Source organism: Phymastichus coffea, unplaced genomic scaffold (genome assembly GCF_024137745.1).
Source record: "Phymastichus coffea isolate CEN01 unplaced genomic scaffold, Cenicafe_Pcof_1.1 PCOF00132, whole genome shotgun sequence".
NCBI lineage: Eukaryota > Metazoa > Arthropoda > Insecta > Hymenoptera > Eulophidae > Phymastichus > Phymastichus coffea.
Window position 1 is genome coordinate 236471 of NW_026706943.1, and position 17240 is coordinate 253710.

Sequence of the window (17240 nt, forward strand, 5' to 3'; positions counted from 1 at the left end):
TTTTAAAGCTTGATCGCTGATACGAGACTTCGATTGCTCAACTTAACGAGCGAAATCCGTAATCCATCAGCTGCCAAAAGTTGATAGAGCCATTGGCGAGCCTTTCGCCTAGAGAGAGAGAGAGAGAGAGAGAGAGAGAGAGAGAGAGAGAGAGAGAGAGAGAGAGAGAGAGAACCGAATTTCACAGCTTGCACGCCAGTTGTTCGTAAGTAGCTCCCTGCATTGGCAATTGACGAACAGCGTCGGCACGGATTCCTTTCGGACTGTACGTCGGCGAAAAGCTCGCTCGGAATTTCCAATGGTACGCGAGTCTAAAGTTTGCAGCTACCGAGCGCATACAGGCCCCGTATACCCTATTACACCTGCGGCGCAACGCTGCGTCCCGCTGGACAGCATCGCGCCGCGACCCTCCGCTGTATCGATTGGCCCTCGTCATTCTGATGTTAATTAGCTGCTGCTACTCGCTCGCTTGCTCGGTGAATATACTCGCCAAGATATACGTAGACCGAAACTTTGCCCGTCGGCCACGACGCAACTAATTTATTCAGGCAAAACTCCAACTTGATCTCGTTTCTCCCGAGAACGTCAGCACTATATCCAATAATCAAACGAAACTTCCTCCGCGATGCCTCTCTACTCGTAAGGGAACGCATTGTCAGTTAGCTGCGATGCCCGAGCTTATTATTTCTATAGAGGCGAGGCTAGAGTTGAGCGGCGCTTCCGTCGTTGTCATTGTACCTCGTCGACGAGCGATGGCAAATGTGAAGAACGAATTGCCGGGACTGACGTCAGTCGTCAGTCATAGGCGTAACAGCAGCGGGCCGCAAGCCTAGTTAGCCGTATCCTCGTCGGTTTTTGATACCTTGACGAGGCGCCGAAACTCGGCGCGCACGCGAGCGAGCTGCACACCGCGCACGCCACTCGTGCGGGCTCCGCGATGTTTGCACGGGCGAACGCTCTGGGCTCGCGTTGGGCGGCAAGAAATATCGCGAGCGAGCGCCGAACCAGCGCATTCGTGTACGCCGCTTCCAGCCAAGTGCGCTTCACGTTGCACGACAGCTGACGAGATATTTACTATTCCGAGGCAGCGCGCTCCGATTGCCCGCTGATAAGCGAATGCACGCGTTTCCGCGGGCCGCGGGCCGCGGGCCGCGCGCTGACAACGCCGCGATCAAGCGGAAACGGAAAATCTCTTTGCGCGGATGTTCAATAACCTCCAGTTGTCGGCCGCAAGGAACCACGTGACGCTGAAATAACATCGCATTTCCGCTTTAATAATTCAGCTGGCGAATGCTCTGCAAAAAAAAAGTGCGGCAAACGCGGCGCGATAAGCTTTAAAGATGCATCGCGAGCACTGGCCACATTGGGCGATAAATCGAGGCTGCAGCAACGTGGCAAGCGCTGAAATTTTTATGAAAACGTTTTAAAAGCGAGTAACAATCAGCCGGCGGGAAGCACTCAACTTGATAGGGTTGCGCGCTGTACCCTTTAAAAACACAGAAGGAGGCAAGCAATGATAAACGACCCTAAACGTTTCGGTGAATGCTCGAGATATGGGCGTCGGCAATGATTGGCAAGTCTGTCGCTCGAGGTCGCGTATCTACGAGCGAAACGCGTGCAATTATGCGACCGCCTATTGAAATCCTTGCTATCTCGCCGTTTGATCGGCCAACTAGTCATAAATATGCAATCGCAATACGTAGCTAACTACCTCTGGCTGAGTAAGCTTCTTACTCGAAAGATCAACTGCGTTCTGTCATAAGCATCTGCCCCTCTCACAGGCAAAGCTGATTATTTGATCTGCTGGCGAAGAAGTTCAATTAAATATCGTGCGTGCTTGCCTGTAGCGTCGGCTACTGCCACCGTGTACAGGGGCTGCAGCTCCATCATGCATCAAAGTCGAATAAATTATGCAAACGAGCTCGAGAGAGAGAACGCCAACTACTCTGCACGCAGGCCACGCCCAAGATGAATCTGCACAGGTGCTACCTACCTCGATTTCGCATGTGCGCCCACGCGCAAACCTTCCAACAAACTGCACCGGATTGTAAACCTTGCACTCGATCAAATTATTTCACGAGGTATTTAGCCGCGCGCTGCTCTGCGCCAGTCCCGTCCCGACCCCTCTCGCTTTTCAAGCCCGATAAATCATTCGAGGCTCGCCGTATATAAAGATATTCGCGTCCACTTGTATAACGCGCAATCGGGAGTGAAAAATCGGCGAGCACGGGATGAAAATGCGCGCGAGCCCGACGATGCCTCTGACGTGTGGCGCTTTTTCGTTACTTCCTGCCGCTACCGCGATAAATACCGGGGCGAAAAGCGCACGGCGCGATCAACTGATACGCCGATAACGAGAGCTCGCGAGCGCGACGGCAACGACCGACGAAAGCGGAGCACAAAAACGCAATGGCCCGCGGAGAAAAATTCGCGTCGGGCTTGCCAGGGTAGCGCATAATTGAGAAGCGCGTCGCCACCGTGAAAAATCCCGCTCATCGTCGTGTTCTTTAGCGTCGCGCGTCAAGACTCGCGCCGTCATTCCATCTCCGCGAGCGCGCGTATAGCCGCGGTCGCAGCTGGCGTTAAATCGCCGGCCATTTTTCGGCTTCAACGGGGAATGCAGTATGTCATCCCCGCGCGCGCGAGAAACTTGACAAAACTTGCATCCTCGTTGCGCGTATAATAAATAATGATGCGTTAATTCACGGCCAAGCCACGTGACTTTTCTTTGACTTTTCTTCCTAGTTTACTCTGCCCGTTTCCGTGCAGGTAAGTTCAACTTCTTCAGTCCCTACTTCTCTTTTTCTCTCCTCTCTCTCTCTCTCTCTCTTACTCTTTCTCTTCTAAATTGTAGCTGAGAAAACTGTTCTCTTTCATCAACATCGCGCGGAATGTGTTTCTCTTGCTATTTTGCTCGTTTTATTCCCTTGCTCAGTTGCTGTCGGAGCGCGCGCGGCACGCACAATAAGCCGCCGAGTGCTGTTGAGGTAGTTTTTCATAAGAATACCAACCGCGCGTAAGGTCGTGCTCGGGAAGTACGCTCAAAACTTATACCAAGTGTGTGCATTTGAAAATTTGTCCAATAAAAAACACTCATCCCCCGACTATTATAATTCACTTTGGCGCTGAAGCCCAAACAAAGACGACTGCTGCTCGGTGGCCTAGCGGTACCCGCAAAAAATCAAACGCTCATAGCCGCGCGCCAGAACGAACAATGCACTGCGACTCATTAATCTACTTAGCTGCGAATAAATAACGCTGCACACGTAGGCAGAGAGACAAACAATACTTAATCAAGGCCAAACAGCGCAGCAGCAACAGTTTCCTGCGGATCCCACGAAGCAGTCGAGGGGCGCGTCGGCGCGCACCTCTTAATTTCGAAAGCGTCTAAATTACAGAGCATACCCCCGCTCGTAACGAGCTTTCTCGTGGCGGTATTAACAAAAACAAAAAAAATTAAAAAAAAAAAAAAAAAAAGAAAAAGGAGGGAAAAGAAAAAAGGGAATAGAAAAAGTTCGTGCCCGCGAGATATGAGTATGGTTGGGCCATTAATAGCAGCCGCGGCGCAAAGCCCAAACGGAAAAAACACTGACGGCTAGAGCTAGAGACGAGCCTACATTTTTTGAATGCACAATCGCGCGCCGACTAAATGTCGCCGAGGCGCACGCTACATGAATCCAAGATGCAGTACGGTATACGTACGCATATATCGCGCGATGGAATTTTCATTGCCGTACGTCGCGCAGAACGAATTTCACGGGCCACGGCGTGCTCGCACCGAGAGATGCTCTGATTTATTTTTACTTCAAACGCCCGAGCGTGGCAGCGACCGCGCGCAGACTCCTCGCCACACCGCTACTGCTTTTTCAAACAAGCTACTCTCGAGTCAAACTCACTACCAATATTTACCAACTCGCTTGAGCAAACACACTCCACGGCCGCTAGCTATTTCCACCCACCCCCCCTCTTCGCGCCATCTACCCCACAATGTTCCATTTTGCACGTTCGATATTCAATTTCTTACAAATCTATATTACAATACAGCGAGATGAGCGTGATAAGACATACAAAAAAATGCAGCGGATACTGTTATGCAACCGCATTGTTTCCTTTGCATTCAGCGCTACGAACTGTACCGACTGCTGCGAGCCAGCCTCCAACGGAATTACAAAAAAAAATAAAAAACGCTCGTAGTAGCTTTGTTCTACGTTACTTTCGACAAAACTAAAGCCAATTGTTGCTGTAACGTGACTGAATTGAAAGTTGGCCAATCAACAGGCAACCGCGAGAAATAGACGAAGGGCACTACGCGGACCAAAAATACTCCTCGGACAAAAAGCTGCATTTTTCTTTTTTTTTTTTTTAACTGGTCTACTGCCGTATGCTATATCGATAAATATCCAATCGTGACTGCTGAGTCGGCAACGAAAGCTCGCTGCTAAAGGAAAAGTTGTACTATAGCTTTCAGCGTTGCGGCGTGCGCAAATTTATTAGAATAATATTGCCGATACGAAAGCGATATCGGTCCGCACTTCTTTCTTCCATTTTCTGTCTACGTAGTCGCTTTGCTTTTTTCCACTCTTTCGCTCGGGAATCGTCGAAAATAAGCCAATATAACATCTGCCTATATACCCAAATATCGAAGAATTAGCGTGGTTTTTTATTTTGCTATTTGTTCACGTTTATTGCAAGTACGGAAATCGATTATATAGCGGAGCGCCTATTTCCATGGAAACCCAAAATAAAAGTGGAAAAAAAAATGCTACGTACAGCAGAGTAAAAGGTGCATGCAGAATTCCGATGCGGGTCGGGTGCTAATAACTTGTCGCGAGCACGGCAATGCACGGAAGTGGCCATCAGCGTGTATATGCTCGATTATGCTTGCGTCGAAGTTGGAGGTGGCAAGTTTGGGTTGTAGGCCCCTCTTGCCCCTTTCCATTTGGCGCTTAAAGTGCGCGTGCACTTCCGAGTGGAAATGCCGGGACGCGCGGACGTGTACATGCACATATGGAGGGGGGGGGGCGAGCTACGGCAACTTTGCCAATAAATTGTTATTACGGGCAAGGCACAACTAGTTCTGTCGCGCGCGAATCCCGGACCAAGAGCAAAACAGCCGCGTGCGCGCAGCGATTCGTCCCCTGTCTGCCCGCCCGCCTGCCACTTGAGAGTATGCCGAGTAAGGAATCACAAATGCATCTCGTAACTTTAGCTATCTAGCACCCGCACCCGATATAATTTATACTTCTCGGACTCCCTCCCCCTCAAGTAAAGTCATTAAAAATACACAGTTAATAAGCGCTAGCTGCTGCGCATATCAAGGAAAAAGTGCATAACAAGTTTGCAGTACTTCCTGTGGAAAAGAGCATTTCAATAGTTCAAAGGGAATAAAAAAGCTCGATCAAAAGCCATTATTTAGCGAATATACACTGTACCGATCTGATAGAGGAAACTCGGGGGAAACGATACGCGCAAGATTAACCAACGTTATATTTCACTTATCTACCTCCATCTGGCTCGTCCAAGAGGCTACTGTCAGAAATACTGCCAATACAAATGACCGCGATAAAAAGATAGCCGCACTCGGAGCTCGACCCCCTCGGTGAAAAAAATTAAAACGCAATCCTTTGTACATATTTTACATACACGCAAGCTCGTAGAAAAAGAGAGGCAGCGAGCAACATCCAGCGAGAGAAGGAAATAAACAGTGGCGTAATCCAAGGGAATATCATTTTGAAAAATGACAAAGCGTATATAACTCGCGCCCGACTTGAGATTTTTAGCTCTCGCTCGCTGGCTCGGGATGTTTCTCTAGTCTGCGCATCTGGCAGCCGAGCGCGCGCCAGATATCCTCAAGAAAGAAATGAAACGCGCGGATAAGATACAAAGTCTGCTAAGTGAAAAAGACCGACGCTGACTGCATGACGCATACTCGTGCTCTTGCGATTACGCCCTCCCTTCCTCCTCTTCGGCTCTTTTTCATACGTCAAAATACCTTGCAGCATCAAACAGTACGGATTTTCAATTCGACTTGCCTTGCAAGCCAACGGGCGCAAGCGCTTCTGCTGGCTGACCATACTCGCTCCTTTCTACTCGATCTCTTGCAGGTGAGTTTTATTATCAATTTATGATGGTTATCAAATATATCCGGCTATACTTTCGGGCACTGTTGATAGCGAATAACTCCAGTTCTTCGTCAATGTTTCAGTGCCAATTTCAAACCAGAAATGTGAAAGTGACCAGTGAAAAATTGACAAGCGCGATTCTAGCGAAGATTGCATTTTGCAACTGAAAAAAATGTTCATCGGAATGCCGAAGGAGCGGTCGCGAGAACAGTTAATATAATAGCGAAGAGAGCGCGAGGAGAGCGGAGCGTGAATCTCGAGATCGAGAAAGTGAGAAACGAGCGAATTCGATTCCCCGAGAGATACACGTCGCGCTCACCTAAGGTTCGCCTCTTGCTGCCGATTGCGCGGAACTGGCACGCCCTTGGATTTGATTGCCGGTGCGTCCCCGCGGTCAGATCAGACGAGGCTCTCGCGGTCATTTGCAGTTGATGTTCCGCCGGACATGCTCGAACCGCCTGCTTCACGCTCGGCAAAATGAAAAGGTTCCGCGGCTACCACGGTCGCTCGTCGACTTCTACACTGCACGTCCACGTTTCCACGTTGACGTCGCTCTCCGCGCGTGCGATAGCTTAAGCTGTCCCTCGCTCTCTCCCTATCTCCCTTTGTCCTTTCGCGCGCTTATTACTTTTTCCATTCTCTTCGCGCAACACCATTTCCAATTCGCACGCTCTACTCTGCTCGTCTATTTAACCGCCATTATAATACGAATTTCTTTTTGCCAACTTTTTGCCGAGTTTTATGAATTCTATGTCACTCGAGCGTGCAAGTGGACCCATGAAATAATATAAGAGATCGGGTGAGATATAATTATCTAGAAAGATGATTGTTATTTTTGCGACGCAACAAAGGCATGAATTGTTATGAATTACAGACTCGACGGTAGAATGTCTTTTTATCTTTGAAGTAAAAGCGCTGGGCTCTAGTTTCAACAGTAATCCTCTTCAGCTGTTGATCTGCAAACCTTTGTTCTCGATTTTCCAAAAACAACAATATAACGTTTGAATTGCAAAAATAATCTGATTACTATTGTTCCCTTTTTGAGACGCCAAGGCTGCAAATGGAATTAATAATGAGAAGCGAAATGAGAGGCGATGGAAGCGCTCGGTCGGTCGGTCGCTCGCAGGCACGCGGTGCGTGCGAAATCGAACAAAAGACTTTGCTAGTTTTCTCGTAGAAAATTCTGGTGGCGCGCCGCCGCGGAACAAAGGCCGCATAATAGATGCACGCGCCAACGCTTTATCCGGAAATCCGTGTTTTGTGGCGAGAGATCGCCGGCTCTGTAACCGGCCGCGTGACGCTCGACTTAACGCCGCGGCAGCTCCGAGTTTTCGTTTCCGTTCGCCTGACTTTTATTAACGATTAACGCTCTTACACGCCGCCAGAAATGACGCTTCGGCCGGCCGCTCGCGTAAATATTACACGATCGCGCACCGCTTTTATTCCATGCCCATTAGCCTTTTTTATTAATGCCCGGCCAGCAGCAACTCGCTCTGCTATACAGTGGTCGATTTTTAATTTCTACGCATTAATCACAACGATGATGCATTGCAGAATATGATGATAATGCAAATGAGAAGAGCATTATTCGTCATATAAATGGCGCTTGTTTGCAACAGCGACATGCAAAAATGCATTTAGTGCAATTCAACTCATTTGAGCTGCAGCTTGATAATATAGCAGCTATTGGAAAGAGGAGAATCACGTTTCAAAGTCACGACTAATTAAGTCGGTATCCGTTTGCAACGTTGCGCGCTTGCGAGGCCTTTAGAACTAAATGAAATCCAAGTCCTAGCCGAGCGAGCTTCGGCTCACTCGTGGAGCCGACTTTCTACGACCGCTAGTTAAAATGAGCCCCGAATGAAACTGATTTCTCCATATACTGTTACGCACATTTTGCACTCCTTCCGGCCCAATTTGCCCTGCGCTACCGACACCCACAGCGTACAAATGTCAATTAAAATAGTTCAACAAAACTAGCTTTCACTTTCTCTTTTCATCAGTACGCTCCTGTCGATAAGTTTTCACGCGGGTTGCTTGCAATTTAATAAGAAATAATTTAAAAAATATATATTCGCCTTTAGCAATTCCATTGTAGCTATTTTTACTGGTATTCTGAAAATTCCTATCAAAACTAAATATTTAAAGCTGTTTCATATCAAGATTGCAAACATGCGATGAACTCCGGCATAACTCGGAGTACTTGTTATTAGAACAGCTTAATTCACAATAGAATAGATGGACGTTAATGGTAGTAAAACAGGAATAAATAATAAAGGTAAAAAGCAAAAGGACAGGAATTAAAAAAAAACACTGGAGGCAAGAAGTCGATTGCATCAAAGATCGAATAACGGATCCGTTTGAAATTCTATAGCCGTCTTTCGCTTGTCTGACTGTTCTCTTGCTGGAGAGTAGCATCAGTCCGTTTCGGAAAAGCTTGGAAAGATCTGCGAGGGAAGCGAAGCTGCGAACGGAGCTTTCTCGACGCGGCTCTTGTGACTTACGTGCGCCAGCCTCGCTGTTCTTTTTGCCCGAGCATTTTTGCGACCAGGCATCCAGCGCAATGCTTCGCCTTTTTCATACTGGCCCGGCCCTTAGCTATGCGCAGACGAATCTAATATTTTTTCCTGTTTCTCTCCGCCTCTTTTCTCTGCAGCGTTTTTGTCCGGCGCGTTGTTGTTGACCTAGCACAAGACCAAATCCCTCGGCTAAAGCCGGTTATACACCTAGATTTTCCGAGCAGATATTTCTGATTGGCGGCATTAAGGAAACAAAATTTCCAATTAAAGCGAAACTTGAGCTACTATCGGAATTCCATCGCGCGCAGCTCCGCGGTTCGCTGGAACATTTTGTCGTCGCAAAAAACTTTTATTAGCTTACGTAGACCAAGCCGGCTGGAAATTCGTTGCCGCTATGCGAGGTCGGCCAATATGCTTTTACCTCCAATAATATTATCGCGGACGTATTATCGTTTACGTCGCCAGCCAACTTGCGCCGACGCGTTGCGAGTGCCGTACAACTAAATTACATCATAGAAAATGTTTGAAGGCAGAGCAACGCGTGGCAGCGTTGCTAATTTGGGGCTACGTTCAAATTCAGACTGCAAGTCTGATTTATACCTGGATCTTGTGGAATAGTCTTTGCATCGCGCTGTGCTTTATCGATTAAACGTTTTATTGATCTCGAGAGACGTTCTAATTTAAAAGAAGTGATAACTAGACACTGTATTACATGAAAGCGTACAACTCGATCAACTATTCCGCTATAAATATACAATGAAATGAGCTTCAATTAAATTAAAAGCCAATATCCTTTGCGAAACATATCATGATAGAGCTACTTTAAAATTTGCTCCTAGGTTTTTATTAAATGCAAATCGTGCATGCATAATTAAACTCAGGCATTTATATTAATCGAGCGAGAAGTGCGCACATAGCATCTATAGTTCAAGTAAACGAGCCAGATGAATATAAATTAATCGTTTTTCAAGGAATATCCCAATTTCCGTGTCATATTAATGAATAAGTATTAATTCACATGTAGATTAATACAAAATCGATTGTACAATTCGAAGAAGGGAAACCTGGAATTGATCGGATAGATTTCGGAAATCGTGTCAGTCGTAAGAAATTAGTGAAAATTCAAAGATTATCAGGCATTGAACAAAAAACGCAATTTTCTGAGGCCTAAAATAATCAACATTTTTTCTGTGCTAGCTCTGAAACGTGATACGATGAGTAGAAACGATGAGCTTTCATTTGATACCTTGGACCACGAATAATATTGATTTTCTACGCGCTTGACATTCATTTGAGAAGCCAAATAAAAAAAGCAAAAATTTCTACACTATTGCTGACTACTGCACCTTGGTGCTAAATACTTCACCGCGAAAACTTGATAAATAATTGTTTGAATACGGAATGCAGTATGTAGGTTTACGTGCAGTAGTCCTGCAAGGGAAAAGGATGGGACAGAAGATGCACGAGGTAAACAAGCGCATAAAACGAAGAGCGACGAAATTACAAGGGGCAGAGAACAACAGAGTAGCACGAGAGCAGATCAGATGAATGAGCAGACTAAAGTTTAATGAAAGCAAGCAGCGTGCGGGCAAAGAGGTTTATAGAGACAGAGAGAGATAGGGAGAGCGCGCGCGAGCCTAATAAGAATGCCGCCAGCCCTGGAAAACTGATCGAGAGCGAGAGAGAGAGAGAGAGAGAGAGAGAGAGAGAGAGAGAGAGAGAGAAGCCGCCAATCAGCTTCGACGCGTACAAAGCCTCTTCAAACTTGTTGGCTTCAGCAACTACCTCTCCCCCTCAACTTTCTGTACTTCATCCGCAACTTTGGCCCAGCCTGATCAAGGATTTACTGCAACTCCGTATCAGTCGCTAGTTGAATCATTCACTTGTCCAACAAAAACGACCAGAAACTACCCGTTTGATAACATCTATTCTGCGGAACACCAACAACCACTCCCCGCTCATCGCTGGTCAAACTATTGTTCAAACTTCTGCCTCTTTGCCCTCGGCATTCCAGAGCTGTCCTCGATTTATCGTCGCATTGCAATAATCATATGCCATTACTATGTCTCGTTGCGTTTTCTTGCATGTCTCTACTGTCAATAGCATTTCTACCAGCAACCTTCCTTTTTCCTTTCATAAGAGCAACGCGATATCGTGCTTCCAACAAACGTGCGTCGACATTGTGTAAAAAAATACTTCTGATGGATTTAAATTCAATGAATATTTAAAGAATTGAAAAGTCCCATCCGCACGTTAACAAGGATGACGTTCAATTCCAATCTTATGAATTATGGAATAATCGAAATAAAAGATGAAATATTGTCCGATGACGTCGCGAGCTTTTCGCAAAATATCAATGGCTTCAAAATGTCGATCGAGCAAAAAGCTTTGTCAGTCAGGGAACAACAATTGGGTGAAACTGGCAAAAAGCCTGAAACGAGATAGATTTAGTGTGGTGGAATCGTCGGTTACGGCATTTGTATATTTGGATCAGTAAGTAGTAACTAACTGCAGCAGGCTGACGCGCTCGTGTACATCTATCCTTTTGGGAATGCGGGATCAGGGAGGGTCACGGGGCTGCGTCCGCGGGCAAAACTATTGGAATGCGAATGCCAAGTGAAGCCAGCTCACACTAGCTGGAGAGTTGCTACGTAGCCAGTGTGTGTGTGTGTGTGTGTGTGCGTGCGTGTGCGTGGATCTATTCATCGAGCTAAACTTCCGAGGTTTTAGCACTGACGGTGTCAGCTCGCCTCGCACTTTGGATTTGCGGATCCTACACCCCACGGCTTTTTCGCCAATCCCTCTTCATCAAGTAGACGAATGAACGAACGAGCAATCGAATAAGAAAAAATGGCGGCGAGGGGGGAAGGGGAGAGAAGAAGGAGAAAGGAAAAAAAACGACAAGTGAAAAATAAAAATGAGGCTCCGATTTCGCGCATCGAGAGATGGGCAACAGGGGCAGTGCAGAGGTGATACGGAATATCTTTCGCGCGTTTAGGTCGGCCAAGCGTGTGCTTTTATTGGCTCGACCGTAAAATTTTCATAGGGTTCGGCCCCGAAATTCGGTGTGCGCTGCGGCGCGTGAAATGCACGCTCGCGTATATTCGAGCCCTTATTTGGCACGACATATCCTGATCGCGCGCTGCCTACAATTATCGGCTTGTGCGTTTGCCAGTTTTATTGACGCGATGCGGTTCGGCAGCGCGCGTAAACAGGCGAGCACGAAAAGAATCACTGGCGTGCGAGCAGCGCGCACACGTAAACTCACTTCGGTGCAATCCGATCGAGCGATCGGCGTGGAAGTTGATTTACATTGTGGAGCTGTTCGATAGGCTAATATTACAAACCATGATCACGCATCGATTTGTTTCATATGCCGTGGCGGTTGTGCGCGCAAGTGTGAGTGACTTTCAAGCTGGAGCACTTACCTCCTTAGGTTGCGGGTAAGCGGTGTACTGCTGGATTCGGCTGCTGAGCATCTTGGCATTGTTGTCGGGCGGCTGCGGTGGCTGTGGCAGTACGTGAGCGTGGTTCGCAGTCTTGCTGTTCGCGAGACTCATCACGCCGACGACCAGGAGCGCGACTAGCAATATTATGCCGATTAGCAACGCCAGCGTTACGATTTTGCCCTTCGGCGATATCACCATCGCCATCTTGCCGCGGCTTTTCTGCTTCAACGCTCCTCTTTTGCGCACCAAGTTTTGTCCAGCTTTCTGCGATCGCGATGCAATCAAGTACGATCTGGCTGCTGATCTTGCCAGCGTTCATCTGTGCCAGTCGGTTCCTCCGTTGACAGCTTTTGTCTACACATGGAAACCTTTACGTTCGATGCAACATCCTTTTGCTTCCTTATTTCGGCCGATGCAATTCTCATTTAATCACTGTTCATCTCTGTCTCACCGATCTACATTTAATAACGCATTTTCGGAATCTGCATATGACGTTAACTTCCCAACATGAAATGCACTACTATAACTTGTTCATAAAATTTTCGTTCAAACTTTCAACAATGTTGTACCTTCCGTAAATACATTTATGAATACTAATATTTACTCTAGCTTGCTAACATTTTAATATCTTCTTTGTTATGAATCCCAATAAAAGTTTCCTTGGTGAGCTTGGCTTCTGCGAATATCTATTATTACAAGATTATTATTCTTGAGTATAACATTATCCCGAAAATCGAGACTAGAGGACGCTCGCTACATTGGCTAACGTTAATAATCGTTGCCGCTGCGTGGCACGGAGCACATTACTGGATTTTCCTGTAGGCAACAGCAACACCAACGGCTCTCTTTAGTTTTATTCATTTTTTGACATTGCAACGTTCTCTCGGTTTTTCCTTTTTTCTTTTGGTACTCTCTTCTCTCTCTCTCTCTCTCTCTCTCTCTCTCTCTCTCTCTCTCTCTCTCTTGGCTCCCTACGCGCACGCAATTAAAAGTGCAGGCTATAGTCGCTTTAAATAACTAAAAATAACGGTGTAAAAGCGATATTCGTATCAGTTCGCTTTTTACAGAGGAATATTCGTTTATTTGCGCGCTCGTTATGGGACGCGAAAATTATCATGGAAAAAGATTCGGTGATAAACGCTTTTCTAAACCAACTTTGATCGTGGGACTTTTCAATAGTAGGCACGCGCGCTAAATTTTCTTCCAATCTCGATAAGTACTTGAAGCATTTGGCGAGAGAAAAAATATTGGAGCACTTAATACGGCGGCAGTGCTGCAGCAAATGAATAATGAGTAGCGTTGGGCGAGCGCAAAAACTTAATTAATCGTAGCTCCAGTAAGTGGTTACACAGCTAACATTGCATTAACGGAAATGCGCGCTCGAGACAGGGGGACTAAAGCGAAACCCATAGAAGAAGAAGAAGAGCTGGAGGAGGAGGTGTAGTAGGGGGAAGGAGAAAAAGGGAGTTGCAGGCCGATCTGGCGGAGCAGCGAACGAACGAAGAGCACGTATGTGTCAAGCCGAACGACAAACAACTCTTACCAGAACTCCTGGCCTTCGAGCATCGCAATCATTACTTTTGTATTAAGCGCCTCGCAAATTCGTTTTTTCTCGCCCTACCATCACGAGAGAACGAGAAAAGCCCGAGTGGAAACACGCGGACGAATAATGGCATGCAAGATTTTTCATAAATAATCGACGATTCGAGGACAAGGCTTTTTCAATTTTTGTTTCACCAGGCGCGCAGCTGCGGTTTCTCTTTCGCTGTTTTCCGTTTTCTCTCGCTCGCTTCTTCGTCTGACACTCCGAGAAATACAATTGATTTCATATTAATATTTCGAAGAGCAAGCACTTAGCGACGCTCATCGTCTGCGCGAGCCGGCGCCGCGAATTCATGTTAAAAAAGCGAGCGAAAAGGAGGTGGCATCGCGCGCGCTGCCGAGGAGAAATGATGTGGGTAAAATGGGAGTGGCGAAAATTTGAGCGTCGCGCCGACGCGCGGCCCCCGAGGTGCACAGTGCACTACTTAAGAAAAAGCTAGTGCCAGGACGCTTGACTTTTAAATGGCGTTTCGCGCCCTGGGAGGGATGCGAAGATTCAAAATTATGACGGTCCACGACGCCCCGAAGCAATTCCCCGCACGTCTGCCGCCCCTTACACCGCGCGCTCATCGCCCCGTTATGCTCGCCACTCGCTGTCTCTCTCTCTCTCTCTCTCTCTCTCTCTCTCTCTTTCTCGCGCCTCTGTTAGCTCTACCACCTTGATGTGTTCGGCTCGAGGTAAAGGCTGCGGTTTAAAACAAGGACCAACGCCCAGCCGCTACTTTCGGCGCTGCGCATCGAAAGCTCTCAAGTCGGAGCGACTTTTCACGCCCGAATATTTTACTGCTCTTGTCAGCGCGATTTCCTTACGAAAATCAGTGGACTACTGAAATAACGTAGCACTTTGTTTGCTGTTTACTAGAGCACGCTCGCCTTTTTCACAATGTCACGAGCACATTTTGAACAATCGTCTGCCCATACTTAGGACAAGTGCCAAAGTAAATACGTACAAACTCGAAAATTGCGTAAACATTCGCAGTGGTACTTCAGCGATTCAATGAGTTCACGAAGCCCTTCGAGTGCTGTGCATAGAGTCATTATGTTTAATTGTTACGAGAGCGTTGACTGCCACCAACTGTGATAAAACTTTGGTTTTCCATTCGAATGTAAATATAAATAGTGACATACTAGAGATATTGCAGTTACCTAATATTACGAATTATTGTAAATTCAAAATTAACATAAACTTTTAATAATTACAGCTGAAATTTACTTTGTTTACTGCAAAAAGGAAAACTTAGCGAAGGGAAAGATCAACCCTTAAATAATAGTATTTTGATATCCTTTTAAAGGTTGCAGAACAAAAGTTCAAACATAAAGTAAGCGCACGTAGACAATTGGTGTCTATGCAAGCATCTGTAGTTGAAATATTATCTGATGCTAATCGGTAACTAACGAAACGAGCTTTTAACGAAAGCTCTTGAAAGTCGGAGGATAATATCGAGGCAGCATAGGCTAAAAGAAAAAGCGGGAAAGGAATGCGAGTGGGGGTGGCAGAGGGAAAAGCTGCTTGGCGTTAGGCGAGCCGACGTATAGCTCGGCTGACTGTCAATCCGGGCAACGCTCGAGAAATAGCTTTTGACATTGCGCGCAAAAGCCTCGCGCTCGCGAGCAACTTGGAAATCAAAGCGTCAGAATCGAGGTCGCAAGAGGCGCAACGCCATTCACTGAAGCGCACGCCAAGATTTCTCTCATCTCATTGTGCACAGCCTGACTGCGTCTCTCTCTCTCTCTATCCTTCTCGTCTGCTTGCGAATTGACGAGCTACGCATCTGTTTTTGACGTTCCAACACTTTCTTCCCATACCAATTTCATCTCATTTCTCGCGTTCCTTTTTCCTCTCTTACTCATCTACGATATTCTTCAAGTTCTACTCCTTGTTTGAATCAACAGATTCTTGCAACATGATTTTCTTTAACTAATGTGATTAGTCAACCTAATTTATTTATGAAAATAGTTTAGGAAACAAAGGAGCCTCGCGTACAGGACAGATTTGTTCATTAATAAATATTATGGTGTGTCTTGAAAATTAAAAAAGCAGCTGCTGAAGTTGGAAGGAAAAAGTTTGATGATGGAAATACAGCAATAAGGCAAAGCCCCTGAAAAATTCTAGAAGGTAGGTCCGCTCAGCGAGTTAATGAAAACAAACTTTGACTAAGTGAATCTCAGCTACCGAGTCGACGGTTCACGCGCGCGCAGGGGGCATCTAATTACAAGCACTTTTTAGCGAGCACGTGCTTGCAGCTACGCTTTATCGGACTATCCTTGAGTAATCTGGAAACTACACTAGACAGCAGGGAGTTGCCGAGAGAGCTCACTCGTGTAGGAAACTATCAAGAGAACGTTACAGATTGATAGGGACTATCATGGATGTCGTTAGACTTACAGTTGCGCGTGATACATCGGCGAACGATGGACGGGCGACGCGCCTTGGGTGCACGTGCCGCCTCCGGCGCTGTTGCATCCTCGGCGGTGGATCGCTGCAGCCGGGCGCATCTCTCGATTGCCACATAGGACACTGAGAAGCGAGCGCGAGTGCGCGCCTCTCCTTTTCTCCCCGTGACTCGATCTCTACCTGCTGATTCTCTCTCTTCCTCGCTCGATCACCTCGGCGGCATCTTTGCTGCCGCGCCACCAGCGGCTATTTCGGTCTGACGCTCAGCCCCGCGGGACCACAGGCAGTCAGTCCCTCGGCTCGCTCCACTTGGCGATCAAGTCGACCTCGAACTGACACTCGTCCACCAGCGTGCCGCTATTCCACGCGGCGAACAATCGCTACCGAAACTCGACGCGACACTCGGCGAAGCAGCCTGCGACGGCGACTGGCGGCAGTGGCTGCTTGAGAGGACCGCGCACATAGGGCGAGTCGCGCTAGCAGACGACGCACGAGCTCGCGCAACCTACGGAAGCTTTGTAATCTCGCGGTCTTTTCGCCACGGCCGCCTCGGCGCGTATAAACAAGCTGCCGCGGCGGCTCTCTCAGCCGCTCGAGCTGCCGTCGCCTCGACGTGCGGCCGCCTCGCGAACTAGCCTCGGCTACGCTGGAGGGGACTTCCCTCCCCCCTCCCCCGTGCGTCCTCCCTATGAGCGTCTGCACTGCCGAATAAATAGCGATAAATAGAGAGCCTACCCCGGACGACTTCTTTTGCGGCCTCTATCTGGCCGCTCGCTCACTCGCCTATTTCCCTTTGCCAGCTTCGAATCGGAGCTACGGCCGCTAAACTTTTTTTTTTCTTTCGCGCGCTCATCCCTACCAAATTTTCTTCGTTGTGCTCTCCATCTCGACGATGCATACAGCCAAGTTGGAGAAATATCGAAATAGCGTGCGGTGACCGATGAGCTTCGCGACAACTAATCGTGCACACGATAGCTAACATTTTCAATGAAGCAATCGATTGTTTTTGCTATTTTAAAGAGGAAAACGAATTTTTACTTGGACAATTTAGTTTGCTATTTAAAAACTATCTCGTTTCTCGAGTTCGCGAACGATTGGAATTCTAAATCTTAATGCGAAAACAGTGAATTTGATAAATCAATTTCGTCATTTC

General features: G+C 47.2%; 1 protein-coding gene across 7 annotated transcripts in view; it reads right to left on the reverse strand.

Moving 5' to 3' along the window:
* The window catches only part of LOC131671656 (collagen alpha-1(XVIII) chain), an 81125-nt gene that overhangs the window by 20552 nt on the left and 43333 nt on the right, over nucleotides 1-17240 (reverse strand). Inside the window, exons 1-2 of one of the 7 annotated variants that reach the window (XM_058948262.1) lie at nucleotides 16079-16627; nucleotides 12070-12906 (exon numbers count right to left, since the gene is read on the reverse strand). The exons of the other annotated variants lie outside the window; for them this stretch is intronic. Of the exons in view, the coding sequence (XP_058804245.1) occupies nucleotides 12070-12294 (225 nt within the window). The 5' untranslated portion in view covers nucleotides 12295-12906; nucleotides 16079-16627. Of the gene's footprint in view, nucleotides 1-12069; nucleotides 12907-16078; nucleotides 16628-17240 lie in introns of those variants that run through there. 7 annotated transcript variants of the gene reach the window in all.